Source organism: Pyricularia grisea (assembly GCF_004355905.1).
Source record: "Pyricularia grisea strain NI907 chromosome V map unlocalized Pyricularia_grisea_NI907_Scaffold_10, whole genome shotgun sequence".
In the NCBI taxonomy this organism is placed as follows: Eukaryota; Fungi; Ascomycota; class Sordariomycetes; order Magnaporthales; family Pyriculariaceae; genus Pyricularia; species Pyricularia grisea.
Window position 1 is genome coordinate 740,473 of NW_022156722.1, and position 27,128 is coordinate 767,600.

The following is a 27,128-nucleotide window of genomic DNA, read 5'->3' on the forward strand; positions in this document are numbered from 1 at the left end:
TCTGGTAGGTCAGATTGATCTCCTACCAGTAGATGACAATCCCCGTCACCTTGCAAATCTCTACTGCTTAAAAAGACCGAGAGAAATAGGTAATCAACTGGGGGCCCTTTTTTGCAATTTCTGTCAGCCGCTCACATGGTCCCTGCCTGTCGGGTTGCATGGGGCTTACGACGTCAGCTCTTTTTGAACGTGCTGCCTTTTTTGTTATCTGTCTCGGAGGGGGCGCAGCTATGTCCTCAACAACACACAACAAGGCGCAGTTGCGCTAGAGCTTCTCACTAACGCTCTACCCGCCGCCTAACGGTACGGTACAGCCAGTTGACCATCGACCAGAATTGAGGACGGATATGGGACGGATTGATGACTCTGGCGAATTTCAAAAGCCCAGACGGAATAGAAATGCAAGTGACGCGCTCAGTGGGGAAGCATGACGTCCCTGGCTTCCCCACCATGGCCAAAATGGAGATTTATGGAAAAAGTACCATAGTACGTAACTACCTACCTAGCCTGGCATGAAAAAAACAAAAATAACAACAGCGCAGAATAACGATGTTTGGTCACGGGTGTGGCTGTGGGATCTTGTCCAATTTGTCACACTGCGCCATTATGAAACAACTTTTTATTTTTATTTTTACAACTCTAATTGGCTTTTCAATGGTTAACGTGGAAAAAGTCAGCAAGCTTTTGTACTCGTCGAATCCATCATGGATGTTCCTTGTCGCTTGCTAAGCGCATCTCTGGGCTTTGTCCAATGTCCAAATGTCTCATCTCACCACGGCCCTTCCATTCCAAACCTATTAAATAATGCTTCAATTTTTAATGTCACGTTATTTTGAGCCTGCCGGGTACGGAAACAGTTTATTATTATCATAAAACCCAGAGACTTGCCTAATCCCACATAGTAGCGCAGGCCGGGCAGGCAAATTAGCGCAGCGACTCTGAATTTATAATAACCCCCACACCCATCTATCACACACGCAAGGTGCAGGTTCCAGCTTTCTGTACTGAATACGAACCAGAAGCATCACCAGTAACGCTGCAGCCACAGGATTGGTTGCAAACAACCGTAACAGAAACCCTATTGGCGCTATCGGTCATGACACACCCGTTGTTCGCTGTGCCGGAAGCTGAGCAGCATTTAGAGTCGATTTGTCCTCCTGACGGTTTAAGGAGATTAACTTGGCAACCAATTGTACCGGCAGCGCTGCCAGAGGCAAAGGCGAGAGCGAAGATGTAAATTGTAGCGAATATCATGTTGAGTGCCGATGTTTGACTTTGTGATTGTAGCCGTGAATTTAATTATTTTAAAGGATTGAAATTTGAAAGTTTATCTGGAATATAAAATTGTGGAATTGTGGAATGAAATGATGCGCTGGTTTGGTTATTTTGACTACAAGAAAGGAGGATAAACATGTACAATTTATACTTATCTTCAGCTGTCGAAAATTGGCCAACATTCACAAGTTTATAATATAATCCTTACCACTAAACATCAACTTTCCTTTAGTTTTTTTTAATTTAATCCAAATGCGGTTAATGAGCTATGTTAACTTGAAAGGTGCTAACTCTGCAGATGCGAAGTAATAATAAGAGAGAAGGAAAATTGTTAAGCGCAAAAGCATAATTGATACTCTACGGAATATTACGAGTAATTAAACAAAGGCAGTTGGTATAAATGTGTTAAATACCACTTGTTCGCGACTGAGTCGCTGCCTCGGAAAGCCTCAGCAGAGCGAGTAATGGTGTGGTGATGAGTATGCATGTTTTGATATACCACCACCACCTACGAAGCAAACCAACAGCAAGCTGAGAGACTTTCCCTGCGCGACGAGTAAGAGGACCCTCTAGACCAAGTCTAGATTTAACACTTGAGTTGTGATTAGATTTGAAAAGACTCGCTTCATGTGCGCTTAATAAATTCTTGACATGGTGGGCATAGAGATTAGAGGGTCCGCACCAGATCTTGAAAACGAAAGTCACATCGATGGATCTCGGTCGACGAAACTTCGGCACAGAGCTGCCGACTTGGACCTGGATGTGCTCCGCAAATATTTTGGGCTCGCTTGGCTGACTTGGGGGTGCTTTGAGGTGCGGATGTAACGCAGCTGGATGCAACACACGCCATACAAAACGGGACGCCCGGCAAGCCGGATTGACAGCAAGAATAGGTAGGCAAGGTAGGTTGTACGAGGCAGAGTTGGAATGGATGGCGCGGCGCTACCCGATCGCGGCTGGCCAATAAGGGCAAGTAAAAAGGCTCGCATTTCCACTTAGCCCGCCAGATCTTCTTCCTACTTTATCCTTCCAAGCCTCCCATGCAACCTGTGTGGTTGTATTGTGCCGCGTAAGCTCTCAAAAGGAGTGTGGGGTGTTTACATAGTAGGGATGATGCCTGGCAAGGTCGTTGCCGGCAATGCAGTTTATGTTTTTGAGTGTGTTTGTTGAAACAGTAAACTTGATCTGAGGTTCACCCGATGTGCCGGTAACATCATGGCCTGATTAAAATTAGAATAGCATGCAGTCACGTGTAGTTTAGCCTCTGGTCTTGCACAGGTCAATATCGAGGTGAGGTAAGCAGAGATACACTTTCACTTGAACGCATTGAATGCTGAATTTGAGTCGATATTATTATTTTTTCACCTTACCCAGCCAAGCCAGTGCATGTTTGACAAGTTACACGAATCAGTGCTAACTAACTCTAGGCTCACGACAGTTTCTTTGCCCTCTCAACCAACATTTCTGGTCTGACCAGCTCACAGCATCCTAGTGACTTTGATCGCTCGGACTCGTTCATAAACCCTTGACTGTGACTGAGCCTCATCTGTCCTTTGTAAATCCGGCGTGTCGCTTTTCTTTCCCAAGGTGTCTGTCCTGAACCAGATTACCGATTCAGAACGCCGTACTTGCTCCCCCACCTCCAGCTGGAAAAGGGTGTGAGCAAATATTTCAACTGCTATCTTGAGCAGAAATCATCCCATCCATGTTAAGGCAACATACCTGGTCCTGACATCCATCTATATCCATACTCCTCACCCTGCTTCAGCTTCCTTAACACTAGAATCACATGCCCGATGTCAGCTGTGTCGGTTTTATTAACCAATCGAAACTGTCCCAAAAACTAGGGTACCTACATCCAGCAGACCCCTCGTGGATTTTTTCCGCATTGGCAACGCTAAACTCCCAAACATGACAGCACCACAAGGCCACGAGTATCTCAAATTGCGCGCGGGTCAGTGATGCCGTCAGAACCAAGCTGTGAACCTTGTCTTCTTTGTCGCCGTAGTACATGACGGCAACGGATTTGCCTTGGTTGTCTACCCACTCAGGCCCTTTGAACGTGAAAATGGCTTCTGCCTTTTTGACAAACGTCGGGATCCCGAACTCGCTGGCTTTACCCGAGAGGTCGACGGGCACGGCCGTTACCTGCTCCGCCTTTCCACCCATCAACGACCGCTTCTTTTTGATCCCCACCGCCGCGGGCTCAGGGACCAGTCTGCTGGCGCGCTTGATATAATACCGCGGCGACTCTGCCGGCACATCTTTAAACCCACCGGGCGTCGACCGCATGTGCTTCAGGTCGTATATGTGGCGTTGGCGCTCGCTGCCTCCCTTGGTGGACTCAACCCGCGATAGTTGCACATCGGTGGTGATTTCTGAAAGTGTGGTTATCCCTAGGCTCAGCCGGTACAGCAACCGCGCCTCTGGCTCTGTTGCGTGGATCTCCTGGCCCTTGATTGTCAGCATCGTGGGTGGCAGGATTTCATACCCGGGTAGCACGACCTCCTTATACGAGGTCACAGGTATCCCGACTGACTGATTGGCGTCCGACATATTGTATATTGAATCACTTGGCTATTGATTGATGGAGAACCGTGACTCTTACTGATGGATATGAAATGATGACTAGAACAGAGCAATGGTTGTATTTATAAGGTGACTAGGTTGATATAAGAAACAGAGGTGGTCGTGTCATTGTGTACGGCCAAGACATGCAAGTCAGCCAGGCAACAACATTCTGGTGGTGCTGGCGGGGCTGTCCCGATTGAATGAAACGCATTTTATGATAGCGCCCTTGTTAGCATCGCTTATGTGTGATACGATATCATAAGATAACATAACATACCAGCAACCCATCTCAAAGGTGCAAGATAGATCAAGTGTGCAGACCTACCCAGTAATCCCTTTGCTCATATGAAGTGTTGAGCATTATATGTAACCCTTTTTGAATTGGGATAGTTACTTGCGTGACTTTACGACGTCTTGAACATGTAGATGATTGCAATGCTCAGTTTGGCGGCTTCAGCCTTGCCATGTCAATGGTCATTAGACGCAAAATGGGATTATATATCTTGGGGCAGGAACTCTTGACCAGCAGAAATAGCATTGAAATATTGAAGACATGATTGGATATCAAAGTGCCATCACTAACATAAACATAAATTTACCCCAGGTAGAATATTGGGTTGAAGTATTAAGTAACGAGAGTACCAGATATTGTTGTAGCCCTTGCTATAGAAACACTCTGTGTTACACCACTCATGGAGAATGTGCTGCAATGAACGGCATTGAACGCAGACACTCAATGTGTAGCTATGTATATTAAAAAAAAGCATGAGGGATCTTGGGGACAGCTGTGGATTGAACAGAATATATGTCAAAGCTGTTGGTCACTTATGAACCGTGCCTTTTGTGAATGAACATCGGCATTACAACCTCTGACAATTGACGAAAGTCTTGCCATATATTGCACTCTTCAGGAGCTTATATCTGGTCCACGGCCTTCAAGGATCGTTTTTGCATTGTATTGTTTGCATGTTACTATTATCAAATATTTTGCGTTGAAACATACAGACGGACGAGCATGACAAAGAGACCTAAAGGCCTTACCGAATGTAACAGGTCCTTTTCCTACTCCTCTGCGTTTATCTACAGACGTGCCAGATATGTCATAGGGGCAGGAGTCTTAAGACTGGAACGATCACACAACACTTGGTACCACAGACTGACACAGCCTGTCATTGAAATATAACGCGGATATCATAGAAATCAGACATATATGATTCTGCAGATTTGTGTGCAATTAAGATCCGCGCTAAGGCATATGTAGACCAGCAGGCAATTATGGAAGGGATACAATACAAAGAATACTACAGTAATTCACAATTCATCAAACACCCTCAGCCCCTCGTCAGATCCGTTTCGCGAATCTTCGAGAGCATGATCAAGCGCCCTGAGCAGTCGATCTCCCGCAGTGACACCATCTCCCGCCGCGGCCCCGATCTCATGCGGTTCCGGCACGGTCCCTTCTTCCAAAGCCTTCTGCACCCACGGTGGGGGTTCCGTGGTCGGGGTGGCCTCCACCGCATCGAGTACATCCTCCGGCACCACGGTTGCCACAAAGACCCACAGCAGGAGGAACGCCAGCGCCAGCACCGACATGACGATCCATCCCGTCCTGAGCCGACGGCGCGTCCTCTCCTGCCATTCCCTGTCCGCGCGCTCCCAGCCGTCGATCCGCTCCCTCACGGCCTCTACCCTGTGGCTGAGGCCCTGGATGCGCTCGCGGCCGTCGTGGATGCGTGACTGCAGGGTCTCTATGCGAGCCCGCTGTGGCTCGTACGTGCCGAGCCCTTCTATCTGGTTGTTTACATCATCGACCAGGTCCCTAGCCTCCTGGGCAAACGCCGTGCTGCCCTCTCGCCACATGCCGGTGAGCTCTTGGAGGTCCGCGACTGTGCGTTGCAGGGTGTCCAGCTTGTCGGAAATAGATGAGTAGGTGTCTTCGAGGCGACGGGACGCATCTGAAGACAAGGATTCAAGGTCTCCCGCGACTGTCTTGAGAGCTCTAAATCGTTGAGTACAGGTTGATTAGAATGATACCATGTTTGAAACCAGAAGGAGTAAAACCTATTCGACCTGGCGAGAAACCTCATACCTAGTTGTAGCCAGTGCTTTTGCCCGCTCTACGGCCGGATCCTCATGTCTCACCAGCTTCCGCTCCGGCGTGGCCGCGGATGAGATGGGCATACGAGAACCCGGCGCACCGTCATCTCCAACCCCGCCCATGATACTAGGCCTCCGGCTGGGGTTGGGACTGAGATTGTATGGGGTGACACCCTCCGACCGCGGGCCGTCAAACGACGGCCGGGCCTGGAGCATCCCCGGCTGCATCATGGGGGCGGCCGATTGAGGTATGGATGCCTTGTCATCGTTCCGCCGGCTGAGCGAGTGGCTGTGCCTGTGTTTCCGTATCGGTGCCGACAGTTCCGTGATCGATCGTTTAATCTGATGCCTGGGCCGGGTGTACAGCTGTTCCTTGTTCGGAGGGGACGTTGATGTCGTTGTCGTAGGAGGCGCGTGGTGCCTGAGGCTGAGCGCTTCGGCGAGAGCGCCATGGCCGGACATTGCCCTTCGGGCCGAAGACGCTTGCAGCTAGCTGGCTTTCAGACGGTGCGTGCAAAAAAAAAGAAAGAAAAAAAAAGAGTTCGTCTGTTGTTGAAGAGCGGTGTGTTTGTGGAGGCGCCTTGCCTCGGCGCCGGTTGGACAAAAGGTTTGGCAGAAGTAAAGTTGGTTCCAGCCTTCAAGGGAGGGGTTAGGTCAACGTTGGACTGACTCTATGCGAATGATTGGTCGATTGCCTCGGATTTTCAATGTCTCAGTTAGATGCACATGCCTAGCGCAGAAAAGCAACGGCCTTATACTTTCAGCTAACTCATTTTCTAATTGGAGATCACTTTAAATTCTTGTGATCATAATCATGTTTTATTGCGCTGGTTTCATTTTGCAATTCGCTATCAAGACTTGCGGTGTACCGTTCGCCTATGCACTTACTCCCGCCGTCTAGCTATTTGCAACAACCACAACCATTGACTCGCGGTCTGTTTTCGTACCGAGTGTATCTTCCCAGAAACCACTGTGACCCAGGATAGGCAATATAGTAAGCCCAACTTTATGGGCAGGCGTCGTGTCCTCCGTATCGGCCTGTTGGCGGACAAATGCAGCCTGAATCCGCCCTGTGATGTCTGATAGGCCTATGCCATTCTTGTCAAAGGCTAAGAAGCGGTAGTGCCGTTAACCTGAAATCCTTCTTCCTCTGCCACAATCGCAAACCTGTATTTCTCATCCAGATCGAGATTGCCCGGAAACCAGTGCCAAAGACTTTTTCTGTGCTGAGGCACGTAAACGGTGTCCGACCGAGCGTTCCGGGACTGCAGTCTGTTGCATAGGCCGGGTGTTCTGCCGAACAGAGCCCGCGCGGCGCCGGACAACTTGAAGAAAGACCCGTCGTTATTCACGAGTTGAGCACCTTGTTGCGCTTCTCTCTCCTCTTTAACCTCTCCACGCGCTTCTTGTGCATCTTTTCGGCCATCTTCTCGTATCGCTCCTTCTCTTCCTTCGCTGCTCGCCTATCTTTGATCGTCTTGATTCGTGCCTAGCGACCATGCAAGTCAGTACATCGTCCCGTGTCTACTTTGCTGCATAATCCAACACATGCTCACCTGTTTCTCGGCCTCCTTCTCGTCCTTCATCTCCTTCTCCTTGGCCTTGATGGCAGCCAGGGTAACGCGTTCCTTGGCCCGCTTCTCGTACGCAGTCAAACCAGACCCCGGCCTGAACGGCTTACGAGGCGCGTGCCAGTTCTTGCCTGTCAAGTAGGTGTCAGAAATACTGAGTTGTCAAGATGCGCTACTAGGTCATCCTTCCCCACAGATGGACTGACCATTTTTCCGCATTCCCAGGCTGGGGGCACTGGGGGCGGCGGTAGGGCCGGCTGGTTTAGCTTGGGCTATTGTGGACGCCTCGTCGGAAGACATTGTATCTCGTTTTCCCCCCCTCGTTAGTTAAAAAAAAGCCACGAGATCGCGGGCACTTTTTGTCGCGGCAATTAAACAGATACTTGGAAATTGCACGGTAAATGATGCGGTTCGTTGGCAAGGCTGGCAGGCGTAAATGAGGATCCGATCGGTCTCAGAGCTTCGCTTCCCAGTGGTGGGACTTTTTTTTTCTGCTGCTAGCGCCAATATCGATAGAATCTGCCGCCTCGTGTCCCACTATGTATGTTCACCGCCTTCCCATCCCGACAGTGCGATAAAAAAAAAAGAGACCACGAGTGTGGCTTGAACGCCGTGTACTTTTTGGCAGGGGAACTATGAATTCCTACTCGGTAACGTCCTAATTACCATCATTTATTTTAATGGGCGTGAAAACAGGGGAACCTCTCTGGATCTCCAATGGTTTCCCCGTACTGTGACGTGGTCATGGTTGTATCCGATCGCGTCAATTATTATCCAAGATTTTTATTCCTTTTTAATCTCCTTGTCTCCGCCGGCGTGTTCATTGGAGGCTGGGATTACTTTGCCTGAGCCTTGTAAGGTGCAGTGAATATTAAGAGGCAGGTAATTACGAGGATATGGAAGCATAGTAAGACTTTTATTTTGTTTTTCTTCCTTTGATTTCGTCTTCATGGGTCAACCCGAGAGGCACACGGCAAAAGGCGGTGCATTGCAGCTTGCCGATCAGGGTCCAACTGTACCAGAGATTTTGTTTTTCTTCAAAGCCAAGGTCAGGCAGGCGAAACGAAATATGCGCTGCAGCAAGCCTGCAAGGCGTTTATTAGATATCATGCCAGTTGCTATGGGACAAATATAGCAGCCCGCTGAGCGCACGAATTGATAACAATAGAATATCCGGACAAAATTGTACCGAGATAAGCATCTGCAGTTCATAACCAGGGTTGCAACGAAAATTCCATCCCTCTTGTTTGTCGCTGGGGCGGCTAAGATGGGTGGACGGGCCAAAGCGAACACCGTTTTAGACATTTTCGCGCAAGCCGCATGTCTCTTGTTGTCTTTTTGCCGCGTTGCCGCGGCACGCTCTACGCCCGAGTTGAACACCTGCCATATGCAGAGAGCTATTCGCAGCCACAATCCAGGTAGACAATTTCTCCGTAGGGGCTTGCCCGGGTTCTGCCGTGGCCATTGCCGCCTGGTTGGAATGTCACGGAATAGCCAACCGGACCAATATGGTATTCGCAAACTAATCTGCAAGCAGCCGAGCCTTTTTTTCCTGTGACAGAACATGGGCAGCTGGGCTAGTTGACACAAATCCAGGGGCTAAAGCACTCAACAGTAAACGGCTCGAATTCTGTGCCCTGGCTGGATTGCCGACAACCGAAAAATTCCGACCTGAGTAGTAAACATTATGATAGTAAACCGCTAACCCAGCAACTGGCAATAGGCAGCTGCGTGCACTTTAACTGAGGATGGTTTGATGGCGTTATCAAGCTTGTTCTGGACTCAGATGGCTTGCAGCGAGTAGCTTGATCTTAAAATCTCACAGCGTAGCCAGTCGGCGGTAGACATTGGCTGCGCGTGGCGTCCGTCATGCAGGGCCGGCCGTGCACCTGTTCAGGGGCTAAGGCAGCCGCCAGCACTCCGCAACTCTGATTTGCTCGTCTAGTGGGGAAACGAAGTTGGCCAAGGGCGCCATTCATCACAACTAAATGCCAAATGGCATGGGGGTGACTGCAGCTGCAGGCTTCAGGGTGACATGCAGTTATCATTTACCTACGGACAGTTGGGACGGGTTCTGCTTGGACGAAAGAGTCGAAAAAGAATAAGAAAATCTCAACAAACAAAATGACTTTCGCAGGTGGACACCTAGGGTTCCATGACTAATTATTCTTTTTTTTTTTTTTTTTTTTTTTTTTTTTTTTTTTTTTTGTACTTGTGACCGACAAATTTGGGCTCAATTTCGGCTTGCCAGTCTGACTCGAGACAAAAGTAAAAGAAAAAAAAAAGCGTGAAATACATCTACGTCAGGTAATCTACCAAATAGTAAGCTCACTCCGCTGTGGTGAACCGAAGTGTTAATTGGGGACCCACTCAATGTCCTGTGAAGCGAAAGTTCGTCGGATGCGGCGCGACCGACTACTGCGCTCGCGTTTTGTGGCTGGCTTACGGCCCCGCGAAATAAAAAACAGGACGGTGTGCCCGATTACAAGAAAATAAGTCTCCGTAGGCGACAACGATAGTGTGGCTCCGGGCTAGTAGACGCCATCTCTAAGACAAGGGAGGAGAGATAGATCGAACTGTGGGTTTTACTGCGTAGACTGCTTCCTCCATTGATGTACATACAGTAAGTACCTAAAGTAGAACATGCGGTAGGGTTAGCGTGAGGTTGCAGTGCTTATGTCGCATGCATGCAGCAAGATTTCCATCTTATGTGCAATTAATTATATTATCCGCCTGCGTCCATCTCCGAGGGGTTCAAATTGTTTATAGTAGCAATATTGTACGTGCATCCTCATTGCGCCGAAAGCGGCCAGGGGCATGCCTTGTTCCTGCACATCGTGGTGGATCTAATACTTGCTCTGCAGTTAAGTGCCGCGCAGTGCAAATGTGTGTGTATGTGTGTGTGTCTTGGTGTGTGCTGTGCAACAGCTCTGTGCCACAAGCGCTTTGCGATATTACTTTTATGCATGCATGTCTACGGATGCATGTTGATGTTAAGGTTTTTCTGTTATCATAAGATCTGCGAAGCCAGGTTTCTCTTCTTCATGATTAGTGGTCAATCAGGGAGGCAAGCTATGGAGTATTAAAAAAAAAAAAAAAAAAAAAAAAAAAAAAAAAAAAAAAAAAAAAAAAAAAAAAAAAAAAAAAAAAAAAGCACATTGAAACGAGAATCAAAGACGAGGGCGCCGACAGGGTTGTCCCGCCTTGCCCGGTCTTGCTCGCTAGGTCGAGTCCTTCCTTGATCGTGGGTGCCTCGCTCATTGGCATAGCGGGGTACCCATCGCGTCGCTGGATCCGTCACTTTATTGTTTGCTCGTGTGCCGAAATGGCCGTGTACCCCTGCATGATTGTCGTTGTCGAGATGAGAGTATGCTGCACATATTGAATGTGTATTTTGATATCATACCAAATTTGTGGTTAATTCGCCCGTGGTAAGAAATTAGAGTGGACATACCGAAGAAAAGAGAGGAAATAAAGCGACAACTCACAATAATGAGCAGACAAGGGAATTTCCAAGAAAAGATGCGAAATTCCGCATAGTATCTCAAGTACCTTTCCTACTTTGTTAATAAAAAAAATTAAAAAAAAGAGGCGAATGTTTATTTTGGCTTCGAAGATTTGTAACAGTCTAGATACGAACTATACCATCCACAAGTAAGGGAAACAAACTCAATCGTCGAGTCATCCTCGTGTTTGCATGCCACCTAAACGGAGCCTAAGGTAATTAAGGTATATCTAATGAATACAGAGCCCAAGTGAGAACCGTGCAACCGGTTCACCCAGTATTCGCAACTTCGCAATCCAAGGTATCAAACCTACATCCATGTTGTTACGTACTGAGGTGGTTTAGTTCGAGACATCCATCTCAATTGTTGTTTTCATGGCCCCTGCCCAATGGGTGTCATTGCCGCAAATGAAGGGGATCGGGTGGTCTTGGGGGTGAGGCGAACGGGCCTGCGTTGCCGCACTCACACAGGTGCACCTTGGGGTTTCACCTAAGGATCTGACATGTTGATTGCCCTGGAGATCTTTGGACGGATATGGCGAAATTTACCTTGACCGCCGCTTTGTCAGGTCTGGGTGAAATGGGGGTACATCGAATGCGCGAAAGCAACATCATCTGGCCTCAGAAGGGATTGGAGATCCAGTATTTTTGTTGTCCAGCTGACGGGGGCTTCCGCAAGAGGCATCCAGCAATTTCAGGAAGGAACAATGTTGCGCGTCGCATCGGGTCCCCAAATGTGGACGCAATTAGCAATTCGCGCAGGCAGGGATTTCCACTCCGTATTCCCACTCTATCGTACTGTCCTGTTTTTAGGGTCGCATTGCTGGGTAGACCCATGGTAGTCCCTTTGGGTTGGAGACACTTCAGTGGCTGAATCAGGGAGCTGGTCATCAAATTTGTACAGTGTGAGCTGCCGCTCCTTGGCGTTCTTTCCGACCAAGTAGGCAACCCCAGGCCGTCAAACCCCACCCGCGCGCAGCAAGCCACAGCGAACTGGCTTACAGTGTGTTGTTGGTCGCTCCAGGTGGCCGGGCCCCGGTTCCTCCTCTTCCTGGTAGGCCCACTACTCATCCACCTCTCAATCTCTCCGACCAAATCTCTCCCGTGTTTTCCCTCCCACCTTGAACAACCTCATCATCGCCCTCTACCATTCCTGGCCTCATTCTTTCCAATCCAACATTTCCGACCAAAGGTCAATTCCAGACGTGGATCTCGAGATTTGCGCTGGTCTTGACTGTCCGCTCCTTATCCAAACCTCCTAGTCAACGTTCGAGTTCGGTATTCTGAGCATTCGCTTAATTTTCTCCCGCAATTGCTCTCCGTGTTCCCCCTCGACGGCCTACATTGATACCCATTCGGTACGTATCCAGGAATTGTAAGGAACTGCTACAGTATTCTCAGCGATGCACCAATATGTCACGAGCCATTGTACTGACAGCAGAATAATAGTGTGTCTTTGCTGGCTACAATTCATCGATTTCGCTCGATTCCGATTTCTCAGGCATCCTCATCCCATCGAACGGTAACCGAAGTGGCACCAAATCACCCAAGGGGCGTCAAAACCACCGAAGACGATAACCACATGTTCTCGCTCTCTTTCTAGTTGGCCTTCGAATCTGGTGCCGCAGCGCGGCTGGGGGAGATCATGGTAACCATGCTTGGTCCAAATTTGCCCACGGAGCCATCTACGACCTCTCCATCTGTAATGCCCGTTCACGAAGTGATTGTTTCCGGAATCATGGACGAGATCGAATCACAAAACCCTCAACCATCGCCTCGGGCGAACCCTCCGCCAAACCCACCATTCGTATTTCCAGCCCGGGCGTCACCATCCTCAGCCCCTTCCTCATATTCAAGGGCTAGTGGACGGAGACCGAAGTCTTTTGCGGATTCGTTCCATCTTGGAGTCGCCGATACAACCAGGACCGATAGGCGGGCATCGCTGTCCCCTCAACTTCCAGAATTCTCATTCAACCCTGGTGCTCGGTCACCAAAGCCCGAACGACCTTCAACCGGCCTCTCACCTCAACTTCCCGACTTCAAGTTCAATCCTGGGGCTGGCATGGCACCTGCACCACTCGAGCATCCGTTTCTCAGCCCGCCAACATCACCACACACCCTGCAAACGCCTCCGTCACCCCGTACGATTCCCACACGGCCTGGTGGGCACAGACGTGGCGGCAGCGAATTTGTTGGAGGGCAGATTCGCAGTGGAGATGCAATAACTGTGTTCAGTACGAGCCCAACCAAGTCCGAAAGCGGGTTTGCCTCTCCTCAGCTCAAGCCCGCAAACCCCAATCCTCGCAGAGGACACGCACACAGGCGTTCGGCTGCAATTTCAAGTCATGATCTTTCCATGATTTTGAAACCCACAAACCCGCCGCCAAGGGGCAGCAGCGCCCCATCAAGCCCCATAGTGAACGAACCAGCACAGAAATTTTCCTTTCCTAACCTAGCCGAAAGCGCTCCAGAGCCAAAACCCTCAGACTTGACCAAGGATGAAGAGTTACCTGCAGATGCTCTCACTGAACCAGAGCCAGTTCAGGAAGAGGCTAAAGCTCCTGTAAGGCCTATGAATCGGGCCAGGGTTGGGTTCTCTGATACACTCGAGTTCATCCCCAGACCTTTGTCTTTGGTGTCGAGTGACACGTCCAGCACCATGACTGCCCGACCCGGACATTCCCTCTCTGGGAGCATTTCATCTCTTATCTCCCTTACCAGCACGACCAGCAATGAACGAATCGAGACGTATGCTCTCAGTCCTAGCCCGTCGCGTAACTCGACCGAACCGAGGCCTAGCACGGCAGGCGCGATTCTCGAACGGTCACTCAGTCCTCTCCCAGAAGGGCCGACGAAGTCCCCTCAACGGCGCAACTCGATACCGCTCTTAAACATTGCTGCTGCGAACGCACAGATTGATGCAGACACACCTAGCCCTGGCAAGGCACAGAAGCGTTGGTCTTTCTTTGGGCTCGAGCCTTTCACAGGGTCACTGTCTCCCACGCAGCCCAGACGGTCAAGTGCAAGCTCCTCTGATACGGCCACAAAGCAAAGCAACTCGTCAACTTCATCAGTAGGTCTCGAAAGCGAGCCTACTCCCGACTTGGTTACCGAGGATGAGACAGCTGGGCACAAGCCCGGCAGTCGTAAAAACGGCAAAGTGAAGAAGAAGAAGGTTAGATCTTGGGCTGGGTCTATACTGACCAAGAAAACGAAGCCACGCCATAGCAAGAAGCCTTCAAAGAGCCGATGCCTTCCTTCGCTGGAAAATGTGCAACCTGGCGAAGTCAGTGGGGAACTCGACAATGTAGACTGGGAGCAAATCAGTCAACAAGCTACATCGCCGGACGCGACCTCAGCAGAGGCCGATGCACACCAGCCAAGACCCGACACACCACCTGAAGAGGAGCCTTCCTTTCCCATGATAGATCTCGATGCCGCCCTTGGACCCTTCAACACACCGCTGCCAAGAAACCCAGAATGGGAGGCAGCTCAGCGTGCCAGTGGTTTGACAAAAAGGCCACTTCACAGTGCTGCTCGTCTCAGTGGTTTTAGCGGGCCTGGAATGAACTATCAGCATCGCCGCGCTGAAAGTGCACCAGAGATGCCCCCATTTAACAGAGCAGGGCTTCCTCGCTACAACAGCAACTCTACCATGGCCGACGTTTTCGAGGAGGAGGAGGAGGAGGAAGGCAGGTCTGACGAGAAGACTCACAGCGGTGATTCGCCGACAAAAGCTTCTGACGGATCCGCACAGGATGGACAAACCTCCAATATCAACATACATGTTACCCCTGACACGAGTTGCTCCCCCTCTATCAGGGCATCCGACTACGACGACGACGCCATTTCGTCACGAGCCCTGAGCCGCAGAGGCAGTAATTTGAGCGGTTTGAGTGACGAAGAGAGGACGCAGCCAAGCATGTGTGTGACTTCTGACTATTCGGCCAGCTCACTTCATGACGAGACAATCATGGAGGAGACGCCCGAGGTCAAATGGAACATCAAAGACAGCAATAGCGCGATGGGAAGTCAGACATCCGATTCGTCGACTCCTTCACCACGTCGGATATTCAAGGGGAAGGACTTGGCACCAGTGGACGTCAGCCCCTTACAACTGCCAACCCCCTCGCTAGCACCTGTTAGCCCGTACTCTATCGGCCATTCATCCTCGTTCCCGTCTCCTCGATCGCCGATGTCGTATGAGGACGGAAACCGGATCTCAACGGCACCATCCTCGGTCACAGAGGACAACTTTCAGTCTCTACTCATGGGAGAGCCTGGGCCTGAAGTGCGCATCTCGATGGAAATTCCCTCTCTTACCAGCAGCAACTCAACTATGACAAGGGAGAGTGCGTTTGTGCAACAACTCTCGCACCCGCCAGTTCGAGGAGAGCGCCCGGCTTCTTTCTCATCACCGTTTGGACGCAGGGGTAGTCTAGCTAGTATTGGTCGTCTGATCAGTACATCACACGGCGAGAGGAGCAAATTATCGACCGAGGTTTCTCTTGAAACCGAGGAGGCGGACAAGAAGCAGAAGAATGGCAAATCAAAACGATTTAGCCGCCTGATGCAGTTCTGGAAACCAAAGGAAAGCACGGCAGCCAAATGACAAAATTTGGCCAACAGACCGATTAGCACCAGCCACCAAGCCCATCGCCTTGCACAACTTGCCTGAAACCAAGGAACATCTATGGAACCACCAAAGGAGGGCAGGCCACGAAGCCCAGCCTGCAACAATTTCGAGAACAGCTCAAAGCTGCGCGAAACAAACTCACGACAATACGACATCGCCACAAAGCGGAAATTTACGCGCTCAGTGGCCAGAAGTTGAAGGCACTGGGGACGCGTAATGGGGGCACTACATATCTTTACTTCATGTATCTGATGGCAATACTGGAGGATTTTCATTTCTTATTTTGATGACTAGCATGAGGACGCAAGACAAGAGGCGAGAGCTCTTTTTGCACGAGATCCCAGAGACTTAATGTCTTCTCTATCTTTTAATCTAACTTACGGCATAACACAGCTAAAGTCAGCAAAGGGCGCCTGTTACAGGAGGGTGTGGGATCATTGAACATATGAGTTTCATTCTTTATCTTTATTTTTATGTCTTTCCTTTTGAACCCATTTGTGGTAAGGAGGAAAGGGGGACATGACTCCCCTCTCCTAATCCCATTTTATTTTTGTGCACATAGCAAAGCATCGCGACCTTAACTATCTTTGCACACCACACTACTGCATCGCATCCAAGCCCGTATTAGAAGGTTTCGATTTTTAGATGGTCCGATAGAAGGAGCTGAAGCTACAGAATGGGAATAATTGTAGTAGTCTTTGCCATGGGTTTGTGCGCACTGTGAAGAGAAACGTACTATAAGTATTTTACCTACCCATGCTTAGGTCCCTTAGTGTGACCATCTAGCTCCCGAAGCTGGCTTAGGTTCGAGGCTATGCGGGGAGTGTACGCTGAGAAATGTTCATGGAAACACATGGCATGGTGCTTGATTGCAGTCGGGCGTATACGAATGAGTGCATATAGTGAAAACCGTATACGGCAAGTACTGTCTGTCAAAACTAAAATGTGTGGACCATACAGGAAAAACCTCGGCTCGTGGTACGTGGGTACCTTGCCGGTAACTACCTTACCTACCTAGGTAGGTTCCTACCTAATCAACAGAATGAAAGCACATGCGTTTATTCCCATCTGCGCGGGCCGGGCAGGGTCAATCCCCATCTTTCTCCACACCAGCTCCGGAAACCGTCGATTGAGCGCGTTCGGTCAACGCTTGACCCCAACCCCGACGCGTCCAGTAGATTACAGAAGCAAAATCCCAGAGTTACGCGGTATTCAACACTTGACATACTAACTAACTACTGAGCCGATGAAACGTTCGGATTGCTTTCAATAAAAATATTTAAAAGAAAAGTCGAGCCTTGTCTGAAAGGTTGTGAGGTAATAGTCCACGCTAGGGAATTCGAAATCCCCAAGGGGACTCGGCAGGAGCCATTCTTGAAACGACGGACAAACCAACCCTGGGATTCCGCACGCGCGCGCCTGTTCACAGCGAAACAAAAGAGCAATCCTACAAGAAACAAATAAAACACTTACCTACGTTCTATTTTCTACTTCTTTCTCTCCGACAGCCAAAACGCACGCATGGCGCCCAAATCATCCGACCGGTCCGCAACCCGACGACTGATCAAGGAGCTCGAGACGTGGCACGCGGAAGCGAAATCCGAGACGGGGGTCGAGCGGCTCGGGCCCGTGAACGAAGGGGAGCTTCTGCAATGGGAGGCTGTGATCAACGGGAAGGGTATAGGGGGTGGTTATGATGGTTAGTGGCAGTTGAACAATCCCTCTCCGTCAGAAGGTGTGGAGTAGTCGCTTCCAGGCGCCCCCCACGAGGTTGCATACTGGCGCCGGTGGAGTCTCCGCGAAGGTATTATCGCCGTGTTCGTCTGACTGATTCGTCAAAATAACACAAAAATCAACAGCTGGCCGCTGGCTTCTCGAGATCAAAATACCACCCACATATCCGCTCCACCCGCCGACGGTACGCTTCGTGACTCCCGTGGTGCACGCAAACGTCAACCTCGCCGACGGGGAGGTGTGCCTGGACCTGCTCAAGGAGGCTTGGACGCCGGCTTACAGCGTGCTGGAGACGGTGCGGGCCGTGAGGCTGCTGCTCGCGACGCCCGAGCCGGATTCGCCGCTCAACGTGGACGTCGCGGCGCTGGTGAGGGCCGGGGATGCCCTGGGTGCCGCGAGGCTGGTCGAGTTTTGGATCACGGATGGTGGTGGGAGGTATGACGGGCCTTGATGTGCCAGAGGTGAGGTGGGCTTGGATACTTTGTTTCGGGTGAGGTTATTTGATTGGTTTCGGTTTTGTTGTAGGTTTGTGTACCTCGACATGTTGCCTTGAACTTCTTAAGGCTGTATCTTTGAAGCTAACCAAGTAGTCAAGGGACTGCAAAAAGCACACACAGACTATGGGCCAAGCTGATCCAAACACCTGCTTTCACGATAAAGCAAACTGATGTCTTTGGAGAAAGCTCACAAGATGCATTGTATCATCTACCAGGCATGTATGGATGGGCAAAAGAGACCTACGTATGCGATGGCATGGTCACTTGCACCTTCGTGATACTCCCGTCACTAATCAGGGGCACAAGGACCCAGACGGCAGTGCACCTCGACCACCAACCAATCCGCTGTCATTACTTGCACGATTTTTTGACTGGGAAAAAAGCCCCTGCACTGCGTCGATAGCTCGTAATCCTTACAAATGCCTGATTCTGGCTTGGACCGCCGTCACAAGACACTTCTTTTTACAGCTTGTTGAAACATGAGGGAGCTTATCTCTTGTCATCTCCAACAAAATGGGGGATGATGGTGGGCAGCCAGCATTCACTCAGGAAAGTCGAACCGGGACTACAAGATGATTCTTTTTTTTTTCCCTAGAGCGCAGGCACCGGCGGTGAAAGAAAATTTTCTTATGTCTTTGAAGACCTTCCCTTCTTGAAAGAGACGCTTCCTCCCCACCAGACGTTTCCTTGGAAGTGACTGCATCAAGATAGATGGAGAGAAGCCCTGTGGAGATTGCTTCGAGTGCAAGTCTAAGCCCCTGACGACACGGAGGCGGCCGATAAGGCTCTGCGAGCTTACTCCGAGTGTGCACCTATTACCAAGCATGCCGGTGGGCTAAATCCGAGGCTGAACTTGAAGATTTTTCTTCTTTCATTGTTGCGATTCCCTTGAGAGTGGACTTCTATGCGAAATCCCCTCCCCCGGTTCACATACCAATATATCGAAGGAAGCACAGGCCCCTCAACGAGCAGTAATGGAGTCGTATCCCATCATGGATAAAAGGTACATACAGCAAAACCCTGCTTGTTATGTAAGATTGCTGCCGGCCTACTGATCAAGTCCATATCTCACCTGCTTGGATGAGTAACATATCCGAAGCGACTACAGTGGTGATCCCAGTCGACAGGCCCACGGCTCGTCTTACTGGTTCCTGATAAACCAAGCTGTGAAATAAAGGCAATCTTATTCGTCCGGAAAATCCGAAGCGCCGTTGAAATTGGTGTCTTATTTCCTAATTTGTTTTTTTTTTCTTTTTTTTTTTTTCGAGAAGCGCGGCAAGCGGTCTAGAAATCAGGGGTCGTATTTTTGGATATAAGGGGAAACAAAATTATTAAGGTTGAAAATTAGAACTCTTGTTTGACCGTAGTGCGTTTCCGGGAGAGCACGTGGACCCCACCAATACGACAGAGTACTACGCGAAACAATATCCATATCTCATGCAGGTTGCTTATTGGAAGGCAGGCTTGGTTTCCGGGTCTAGACTTCTGATTGCTTTGAACAAGAAAAAGAAACAGACACCACCATAAGACAAATCCCTGCGGCTCCATTTTTTCAAGGCCAGAGATGCTGCCATTCTTGCTTTTGGTTCGCTGGGCAAATACGTCCTCGCGTCGGCCTTCAGCTTTTCTATCGGGCAACAACTGTGACAGTAAGGCTAACGCCTCCACATGGGGGATCACTAACGCTAGTTCGACGGGAGCAGGCTTGGTACGATGGAGCTCACTTACGGACCGAGCGGCCAGGAAGTCGTCCCAAAAAGTGATGTAGTTAAGGGAAAGTTCAGGTTGCATGCTTAGCCCAAAAACCGATTTCTCTGCAAATTCCCATATCATAATCGACAAGACGTCGAAACAAACATATAAACCCATGGCATTCCGCGTTGAAATCGTGCCACATTGACATCAGTATTCCCAGCGGCCTGGGAAAGCCAAGCATGTCAAGAATAAGCAAGCTTTACGTGACGGGGGGTGTTTCGATTTGATGGCCTCTGCCCCCTCTCCTATATGGGGGGCCTGCAGTCACAGCGCATCTTGGCATTTGGAATGCAACCAAGCACGAATAGCCGCCGCAGCACTTTTTTTTTGGCCCAAGGGATCATGGGTTGCACACCTGGTAAAACTTCACGTCTTTTTGCAACAAGAAAACGAATGGACCGAGGCAGGAAGGGGGAAGGAATAGACGATGGGCAATGTAAGATATTGGTAAGGATTTTTACCAATCTCGTTCTCAGGAGGCAGCCAAACAACACAAACATGTTCGAAGGCCGCTGTAGGCGCAGTCGTTGAACTCCCAGCTTCGGGTTTGGGGGCTGGGCGTGTAATATATAACGCCTACTTTCTCCCACTTTTGCTTGAAAAAAAAATTAGCTGGGAGACAGCAGCAACAAAAATCGAGACGTCAGCAACCCAATCAGACAACTTTTCAGTCTTTGTATCTCTCACCAACCGGCACGATGCTACGGACTGCTTCTCTCGCTGCTGCGGCTCTCGTTGGGTTATTGGCCGGCCCAGCACGCGTTTTTGGCGCCAGCAGCAAGTTCTGCGAAGGCGGAAGCTGGTCAACCCTGGGTAAAACCGGCGGTAATGACAGATTCCGAGGAGACGTCGATGCCCCTTCGGGCGACTTTAAAGTTCAGGGAAAGGTAAGAGTCGCTCCCCTAATCAAGAAAAAAAAAGAAGAAGAAGAAAAGACGAGAGATTGAGAAAGGGTTGGAAGCTGACCCGAAAACATGCAGTTCGTCGAGTTCATGATCGACCCCTCGAACTTCGCAGTCTACAACTATGCGTGGCTCGGCAAGGAGAACGTTGGGGACATGACTGATGGCCAGTACACGACCATCTTTGCCTCAAAGGTCCCTGACCACCGCGGAGCCAACTTGACGTCTAAGATCTCACTCGAGATCAAGGAAGAGGTTATCAAGATCTCCCGCACAGGAAACGGCGTCTCCGTAACGATCTCTGCCAAGGACTGCGCCCAAGGTGGCATCTTCCAGATGGAGCCCGAACGCGCCGATAACACCAGCACCCGCATTGTCCACACCCTGGCCGATGGTGCGTTCCAGTACGACAACCCCATCTTCCGCAGCAACCTGGGCAAGTTCCTGGGCTCCGAGTGCGTTTCGGAGGCGGGCCCCGCGGCCGAGGCCTGCATCCAGGTCAGGCCCCGGGTCAACATCGGCGCCACGGGCCGTCCCAAGATGGTGCTGCGCGACAGCGCCCAGGTCGCCTCCCGGCTGCCGCAGCCCGAGTGCGGGCCGGACTTCTCCAACAACCTGGGCATCGGTGGCGAGACCACGGATTACTGCGGCGGTATGAGCATCTGGGACGTCGCCAGCGGCGGCCGCATGGGTATGGTGACAGGCGAGGACTCGGTGGAGGTCGGCGCGCCGCCCGATGTCTGCGTTTCCGACTGCTTTCCCGGAGACCACCCTGCCACGGGCGAGTTGGCTGTCCTTGGCTTCCCTGACCCTGTCCCCGAGGAGGTCAAGCTCAAGCCGTTCATGAGCGAGCAGGGTTTTGACAGACCCTTGACGCAGTTTTGAACTAGGATTATGGCCAAAGATGATGGGTTAATCCTGGGAAGGCAAGGGGGGCGAACATTTTGGGGGTTGAAATGCCACGATGCACAATGGAATAGTCTAGATATTCCCAATCGGCCATTAGGGATATTCCGGAGTATTAGTGATCGACATCTGGGCAAGGAAGCTGGCGAAGGCTTGGCTTAGGGGTGGTGGTGGCTTGGGGGGCTTTAGCGGGCAGCCTTCAACTGTCGGAGGGCGGGGCTAGTACTATTTCTAGCCAAGACTTTTGGATTGATAAATTTTGACTGGCTTTCTTTTTTTTGTCTTTTTTTCTTTTTTTAGTCTGGTGGATAAGAGATAGGAGTCCCCGAGTGATTGGGTCTAAACAAAGAAATTCGATGCTAATCAGATAATCCAGATGTTAAGATCGTGATTATTTCTCCGTACTTTAGAGTGGATGTAATGGTTCTGTTGAGACAGAATGCAATGTTGAATCCAATCATTGAACGACCAGAAAGAGAGAGGGAAAAAAAAAAAAAAAAAAAAAAAAGTCCCGAAATTGTTTAGAAATTGCTCACCAGACCTCTTCCAGGTAGGCATGTAGGTACTTTGTAGGTGTATTTGTCTGCCGATGCGTGGATGCCTGTCAAGCCCGTGCGTTGTCGACTCGTGGCTGAGGATCGCGTTTGAGGACGGGATCGGAGGAATAGACAATTGAATTGCGGCTCCAACTTGGGATTTGGGCCGTTTTAACTGGCGCCCGGCAGAACTGGCCCGTGTCGCAGCGCCAGCGTCGTGCTCCACGCCAAGTGCCTAGTCCAACCTCCGCACACCTTCCTCCAATCTTTCAGCTGCATTGCACCACCTGGAGAACCCAACGAACGAACGCCCTTCAGTACCTAAACAGTAAGAGATATACGACGCAGCTCCAGCTGCTACCATTCGCTCGACGAATCCTCGTGAGCCAATCTCATACGCCACAATCCGAGATCTCGATTCAAACAAAACACAATTTTGCGCTGGAGCACCTTTTTGCGATTTTTTTTTTTTTTTGGATTGTTTCCTGTGAGATTTGCTCGGTCGCGTGTACTGTACTGTACAACAAACAACACATCTACAAACTGTCGCTGTGGCTTCAACCGACTGACTGATTGAATTCGGCATTTCGACAAATCATCCAAGTCGCACCATCCAACCTTGTTGCTAACCACCTCCATCAATATCGACTGCAAAAAAAAACAGCCCCCCGCAATCTCATCCACGACAAGCCGATACTGCCCTCAATGCTTTCCGAAAACATCTTGACATTCACCTGGTGAAGGTCCTAGGATCAAACCGACACCGCCACAACTCACTTTCGACCCGGTGGCTTTGCGCGCCCCTCGATGGCCGCAATCCACTCGGGGTCACAAGTTCCCCCCTTTCAGCCCGGTCGGATCCCGACAAAAGCCACCATGTCGACCGAAACCTCCCCCCGCGCCGTACGCTTTTCACAAGGCGAGGACGAAAGGCCAATGCGGCCGTTCGTCCTTGGCGCTGACTCCAACAACTCGCACTCGTCCGGTGAGCTGTCGAGCCCCGACATGCATCACATGGTCGAGACGCCAGACGAGATAGGTTCCCTTGCCAGATATGTAGACGTCTCCAGTCACACCGGCTCCCACGTATCGCTCGCCACCAACGGATCGGCCCGGAGTCACCGCAACTCGGGCGGAGAGACCACAGCAGCCGGTTACACAAACGGCGGAGCAACTCCGAGGCCCGCACAGAGGCCGATGGGCCCCGCAAGAACACCTTCCAACACATACCAACCCCTAAGGAAACCTACGGCGCAACAGACGCCCTCTTACCTTCACACCTCGACATCTGATCTTCGGAATGCAACCAGAATGCGAAACGGTTATGGCCAACAAGAAAAAGAATACGTTCGCAGTCTCCGTGCGCAACATTACGGCGGCGATTACTTTGTATCATACTCAAATGGAAGCCAGCTCGGTGCCAGCAGCGGGGATGGCTATCCTGACTCGGATTCCGAGGGAGAAACACCATCTTCTGAGGCTCCATATGACGACGCGTATGACCAAAACGTCATCATGATCGACGGCAACGAAGACACCGCCCCGAGCGAGGAGGAACTCAAAGACCCTGCAAGCCGGGAGAGGCTCGAGTGGCATGGCATGCTAGAGGCCGTGCTGACTGGCGACGTCGTCAGGCAAGAGAAAAAACGATTGATTGCTGGCACCGGGGAGGATCTCGGCAAGCTGCAACGTGGAGCAGAGCTATGGATGGGTATCCGCGCTCGTGTATGTGGCCGTCACCTCAGTGTGCAGCGACGTATGGTTGAGGAGACTAGGGCTACTCTGGCCAGAATGATCGACGAAGTCATCGACTTCAGCGTCAAGGGCGAGTCCACAGCCGGCAAGTCGGCGGCAGAACAAATTGCCGAAGTTCTCGAAAAAATCGACAAGATCGAGGGGCAGTATCCCACCCGAAACGCCCTCCTCGCCGTGCATACGTCTGCCAACACGGAGCGGTTTCAGGAGGCTTGCGACGCAGTGTACACATGGACCAACATCAACTACTTGATAAACACCGAGCTCACGATTCTGAGAAACTGGGTGGGCAACCATGAGCTTGATTTCACGCGCGCAAGGGAAAAATCCCCAAATGGCCACCACGGGCTCTCGGATGAGTCGTCATTCATGGATCGGCTCATGAAGGAAGAGGGTCTCAAATCACTACACGACCACGAAGAGGACGAGGGTGACAGGAAAAGCCGAAGGAACGGAATGCTGCACAGGGTTGGCAAAACCATCGAAAAGGCCAAAGAGGCTCTTGTCGAGCAACATCAAGTCTTCAAGAAGAGACAAATGTCACTCGACATGGACGAGCTGTTGATGTTGCTTGGTTTCCCGGCACGCCTCATCGAGGAGATTATCAAGGTACGACTGGCCTACACAAAGCGCATGAAGGAATCGGCCCAGCAAAACCCTATGATGCAGGACAACATGATTGCCCAATTTCAGACCTTGCTCAAGCTGGCCATCCGCATAAAGCAGGAGGCTGTCAAGCTCTCGGAGCCCCAACCTGGCTGGGAGCTCCCTCCGTGCATCGACGAGTCGTTCGACCAGGTCGTACTTGATGCACTTAAATACTACTTCAAAATGCTGAACTGGAAGCTGGGCGGCAACAAGAACACGTTCAAGGAGGCCGAGCTGCTGTTCCAGGAGTGGGGGTTCGCAAACGAGATTGCCAGCCATCTGTACCGTGGCGACATTGAGGTGGCGGAACAGTTCAGCTCCTTGACCTACAAGACACTGAACAGGTTGGCCATCACGTTTGAGAGGGAACTCCAGCGCAGGCCGAAGGAGACTCCGTCCGAGATGAGCAAGCGTTACAAGCAAGTTTTGGAATCAGTTCGTGTGCGCCAGAGAATGCTGCAGCGTTTCTCGCGAATGCTCAATGACAACTATGAGAATGCTGCCGACTTTAGCATCAACTTCAGGCCTGACAAGATGCAGGAATTCTTCCTGCGCCTGCAAGAGACAGGTCACTTTCAGGTATACACGGGAAGCCTTGAACACGAAGGGTTGCTCGTCATCGCGTCGCCATCGCTTGCCAACCGGGAATCCGAGATCCAGTCCCTGATTGGCACCACGGCATACGATGAGATAGTGCAGGATGCTACGAACCCCTACATCCTCATCATGCGACCCGAAGGACAGCTGGGATGGTGGGGGCCCAAGATTCAGCTTTCGGTGCGCGAGGAACCTGTCGAGCTCAAGATGGGCCATCTTCGGTTGATCGCAGGCGGCTCGCAGTCACGACTGTCCAATGCCAAGCAGCATTTCCTTGCCACCATTGAGATGCACCTCGACCTGCTCATAGAGCAACGATCTAACCTTCCAAAGGTGAATGCACGACTCATGGAGATCCGCAAGGTTCAGTATAAGTTGTCGAACACGTTCATGGACAGCGTCGAGATTATACGTAACAACACAAAAGGCCTTGGTTTACAGGATCTTATTCAGACCTGCTTCATCTTCGCCACCGAGTTTGGTCAGCGGTCGTTGCTCTATCTGGACAGTAATCGAAGACAGATGAACAACATCAAGTTGACCAAGCTTGCACTTGACTGGGTCGGCTTCGTCTGCGATGACTGCCAATCGTCGGACCGCAAGGCCTTCAAATGGGCAGTATTGGCTCTGGAATTTGCTATGGTCATGACACGCGGGCGGCACATCTTGGCGTTAGGCGAGGCCGAGTTTGTCAAGCTGAGGTTAAAGGTCGCCGGCTGCATGTCACTCCTGATTTCCCATTTCGACATCATGGGCGCTCGCTCTACGGTGGCTGCACAAGCCGAGAAGCTCAAGCTGGAGGCAATGGTAGGACAGATGAGGCGCATGGATCACAACATGATGGACGACCAAGAGGCCATCCGTTATGTGCGGAACCACAGGCTCTCGGAGCTCAACCTTATCGACGAGGCTCGTAAAGAGATAGCGCTTGAACGGTCGGCTCTCGGACGGGTTCTTGAGGTGTCCAACGAGGTGGATAGGTCACTGGCCTACCTTTCATCGACGGCAACCAACTTCACAATGCGCTGGCAACAGGGTCATTTTGTGGGAGGTGGTACATTTGGCAACGTCTATGCTGCCATGAACCTCGACACTGGTCATCTCATGGCAGTCAAGGAGATCAGGCTCCAAGATCCAAAGCTCATCCCGTCCATCACAGGTGCGATCAAGGACGAAATGCGGGTACTGGAGTCGGTCGACCACCCCAACGTCGTATCATACTACGGCATCGAGGTGCACCGCGACCGTGTCTACATTTTCATGGAGTTTTGCTCAGGCGGGTCGCTGGCTAGCTTGCTGGAGCACGGCCGCATCGAGGACGAGTCGGTCATTATGGTATACGCACTGCAGTTGCTAGAGGGTCTGGCGTACTTGCACGAGATCAAGATTGCGCACCGCGATATCAAGCCCGAGAACATTCTGCTAGACCACAACGGCATTATCAAGTACGTTGATTTTGGCGCTGCCAAGGTCATCGCCCGCCAAGGCCGGACGCTCGCCAACCAAGACCTCATGTCGGCGGCCACCAAGCCTAACAAGTCCATGACCGGAACCCCCATGTACATGTCACCCGAGGTGATCAAGGGAGAGAACCCTGGCCACTTCGGCGCCGTCGATGTCTGGTCTTTGGGTTGCGTGATCCTCGAGATGGCAACTGGACGCCGCCCTTGGGCCAACTTGGACAACGAGTGGGCCATCATGTACAACATCGCGCAGGGCAACCCGCCGCAGCTACCAACGCCCGATCAGCTCAGCCCCGAGGGTATCGATTTCCTCAAGTGCTGCTTTGCACGCGACAGTACCAAGCGAGCCACGGCACTGGAGCTGTTGCATCACAAATGGATCATGACCATTCGCGACCGCATCGTTCCACAGCAGCCTCCGACGCCAAGTGACACAAGCTCGTCGAGTGCCCAAAACACACCCAACCCTGCCTCATCCAGCAAAGGCGGCGGGGCGAGTAGTGATGGGTACTACTGATGACTCGTTGTCAGTTTGAATGCTATCATGGTTGTCCTCTCAACATTTGTACCTCTATCCTTTCTTCTAAGAGACCTATTATTTTTCATCTACGTATACGAATGTCACGAACAATAATTCTATCAGAGCTTGGAAGACCTTTTTTTTTTTTAACCTGGGGCAT

At 50.9% G+C, this 27,128-nt stretch overlaps 8 protein-coding genes across 8 annotated transcripts; 5 read left to right on the forward strand and 3 right to left on the reverse strand.

Annotated features, from left to right (window-relative positions):
* Window positions 1–1,926: 1,926 nt before the first annotated feature.
* On the forward strand, window positions 1,927–2,156 carry PgNI_11744 (uncharacterized protein; the record flags this gene model as incomplete). Its single annotated transcript, XM_031131708.1, is given in 2 exon segments — window positions 1,927–2,088; window positions 2,106–2,156. 2 exon segments carry the CDS (start codon window positions 1,927–1,929, stop codon window positions 2,154–2,156), a joined length of 213 nt encoding a protein of 70 aa, XP_030976642.1.
* Window positions 2,157–2,644: 488 nt separating this feature from the next.
* On the reverse strand, window positions 2,645–3,996 carry PgNI_11745 (uncharacterized protein). Its single transcript, XM_031131709.1, has 3 exons — window positions 3,132–3,996; window positions 2,998–3,054; window positions 2,645–2,921 (listed from the first exon to the last, which is right to left on the reverse strand). The coding sequence occupies exons 1-3, from the start codon at window positions 3,829–3,831 to the stop codon at window positions 2,890–2,892; spliced, it is 789 nt and encodes a 262-aa protein (XP_030976334.1). The 5' UTR covers window positions 3,832–3,996; the 3' UTR covers window positions 2,645–2,889.
* Window positions 3,997–5,074: 1,078 nt separating this feature from the next.
* PgNI_11746 (uncharacterized protein) lies at window positions 5,075–6,533 on the reverse strand. Its single transcript, XM_031131710.1, has 2 exons — window positions 5,936–6,533; window positions 5,075–5,845 (listed from the first exon to the last, which is right to left on the reverse strand). The coding sequence occupies exons 1-2, from the start codon at window positions 6,403–6,405 to the stop codon at window positions 5,158–5,160; spliced, it is 1,158 nt and encodes a 385-aa protein (XP_030976332.1). The 5' UTR covers window positions 6,406–6,533; the 3' UTR covers window positions 5,075–5,157.
* Window positions 6,534–6,711: 178 nt separating this feature from the next.
* On the reverse strand, window positions 6,712–8,037 carry PgNI_11747 (uncharacterized protein). Its single transcript, XM_031131711.1, has 3 exons — window positions 7,721–8,037; window positions 7,500–7,645; window positions 6,712–7,432 (listed from the first exon to the last, which is right to left on the reverse strand). The coding sequence occupies exons 1-3, from the start codon at window positions 7,812–7,814 to the stop codon at window positions 7,292–7,294; spliced, it is 381 nt and encodes a 126-aa protein (XP_030976333.1). The 5' UTR covers window positions 7,815–8,037; the 3' UTR covers window positions 6,712–7,291.
* A 4,627-nt stretch (window positions 8,038–12,664) lies between these two features.
* PgNI_11748 (uncharacterized protein) lies at window positions 12,665–15,631 on the forward strand (the record flags this gene model as incomplete). Its single annotated transcript, XM_031131712.1, has 1 exon — window positions 12,665–15,631. The coding sequence occupies one exon, from the start codon at window positions 12,665–12,667 to the stop codon at window positions 15,629–15,631; it is 2,967 nt and encodes a 988-aa protein (XP_030976608.1).
* Window positions 15,632–16,785: 1,154 nt separating this feature from the next.
* On the forward strand, window positions 16,786–18,451 carry PgNI_11749 (uncharacterized protein). The gene is made up of 3 exons (XM_031131713.1): window positions 16,786–17,354; window positions 17,515–17,910; window positions 17,985–18,451. The coding sequence occupies exons 1-2, from the start codon at window positions 17,177–17,179 to the stop codon at window positions 17,838–17,840; spliced, it is 504 nt and encodes a 167-aa protein (XP_030976609.1). The 5' UTR covers window positions 16,786–17,176; the 3' UTR covers window positions 17,841–17,910; window positions 17,985–18,451.
* A 1,888-nt stretch (window positions 18,452–20,339) lies between these two features.
* PgNI_11750 (uncharacterized protein) lies at window positions 20,340–21,428 on the forward strand (the record flags this gene model as incomplete). Its single annotated transcript, XM_031131714.1, has 2 exons — window positions 20,340–20,528; window positions 20,622–21,428. 2 exons carry the CDS (start codon window positions 20,340–20,342, stop codon window positions 21,426–21,428), a joined length of 996 nt encoding a protein of 331 aa, XP_030976403.1.
* A 1,364-nt stretch (window positions 21,429–22,792) lies between these two features.
* On the forward strand, window positions 22,793–26,965 carry PgNI_11751 (uncharacterized protein; the record flags this gene model as incomplete). The annotated part of the gene is made up of 2 exons (XM_031131715.1): window positions 22,793–23,710; window positions 23,738–26,965. The coding sequence occupies 2 exons, from the start codon at window positions 22,793–22,795 to the stop codon at window positions 26,963–26,965; spliced, it is 4,146 nt and encodes a 1,381-aa protein (XP_030976402.1).
* Between the last annotated feature and the right edge of the window lie 163 nt (window positions 26,966–27,128).

Bases quoted from the DNA above. Each gene is read 5' to 3' on its own strand.
- PgNI_11745 (XM_031131709.1), bottom strand. From the start codon at position 3,831: ATGTCGGACGCCAATCAGTCAGTCGGGATACCTGTGACCTCGTATAAG. The intron at 3,055-3,131 runs GTAGGTACCCTA...ATGTGATTCTAG, and splicing joins CCACGAGGGGTCTGCTGGAT to TGTTAAGGAAGCTGAAGCAG. The intron at 2,922-2,997 runs GTATGTTGCCTT...ACCCTTTTCCAG, and splicing joins TAGATGGATGTCAGGACCAG to CTGGAGGTGGGGGAGCAAGT.
- PgNI_11746 (XM_031131710.1), bottom strand. From the start codon at position 6,405: ATGTCCGGCCATGGCGCTCTCGCCGAAGCGCTCAGCCTCAGGCACCAC. The intron at 5,846-5,935 runs GTATGAGGTTTC...TCAACGATTTAG, and splicing joins AAAGCACTGGCTACAACTAG to AGCTCTCAAGACAGTCGCGG.
- PgNI_11747 (XM_031131711.1), bottom strand. From the start codon at position 7,814: ATGTCTTCCGACGAGGCGTCCACAATAGCCCAAGCTAAACCAGCCGGC. The intron at 7,646-7,720 runs GTCAGTCCATCT...CCTACTTGACAG, and splicing joins CCTGGGAATGCGGAAAAATG to GCAAGAACTGGCACGCGCCT. The intron at 7,433-7,499 runs GTGAGCATGTGT...CATGGTCGCTAG, and splicing joins AGAAGGAGGCCGAGAAACAG to GCACGAATCAAGACGATCAA.
- PgNI_11749 (XM_031131713.1), top strand. From the start codon at position 17,177: ATGGCGCCCAAATCATCCGACCGGTCCGCAACCCGACGACTGATCAAG. The intron at 17,355-17,514 runs GTTAGTGGCAGT...AAAAATCAACAG, and splicing joins TATAGGGGGTGGTTATGATG to CTGGCCGCTGGCTTCTCGAG.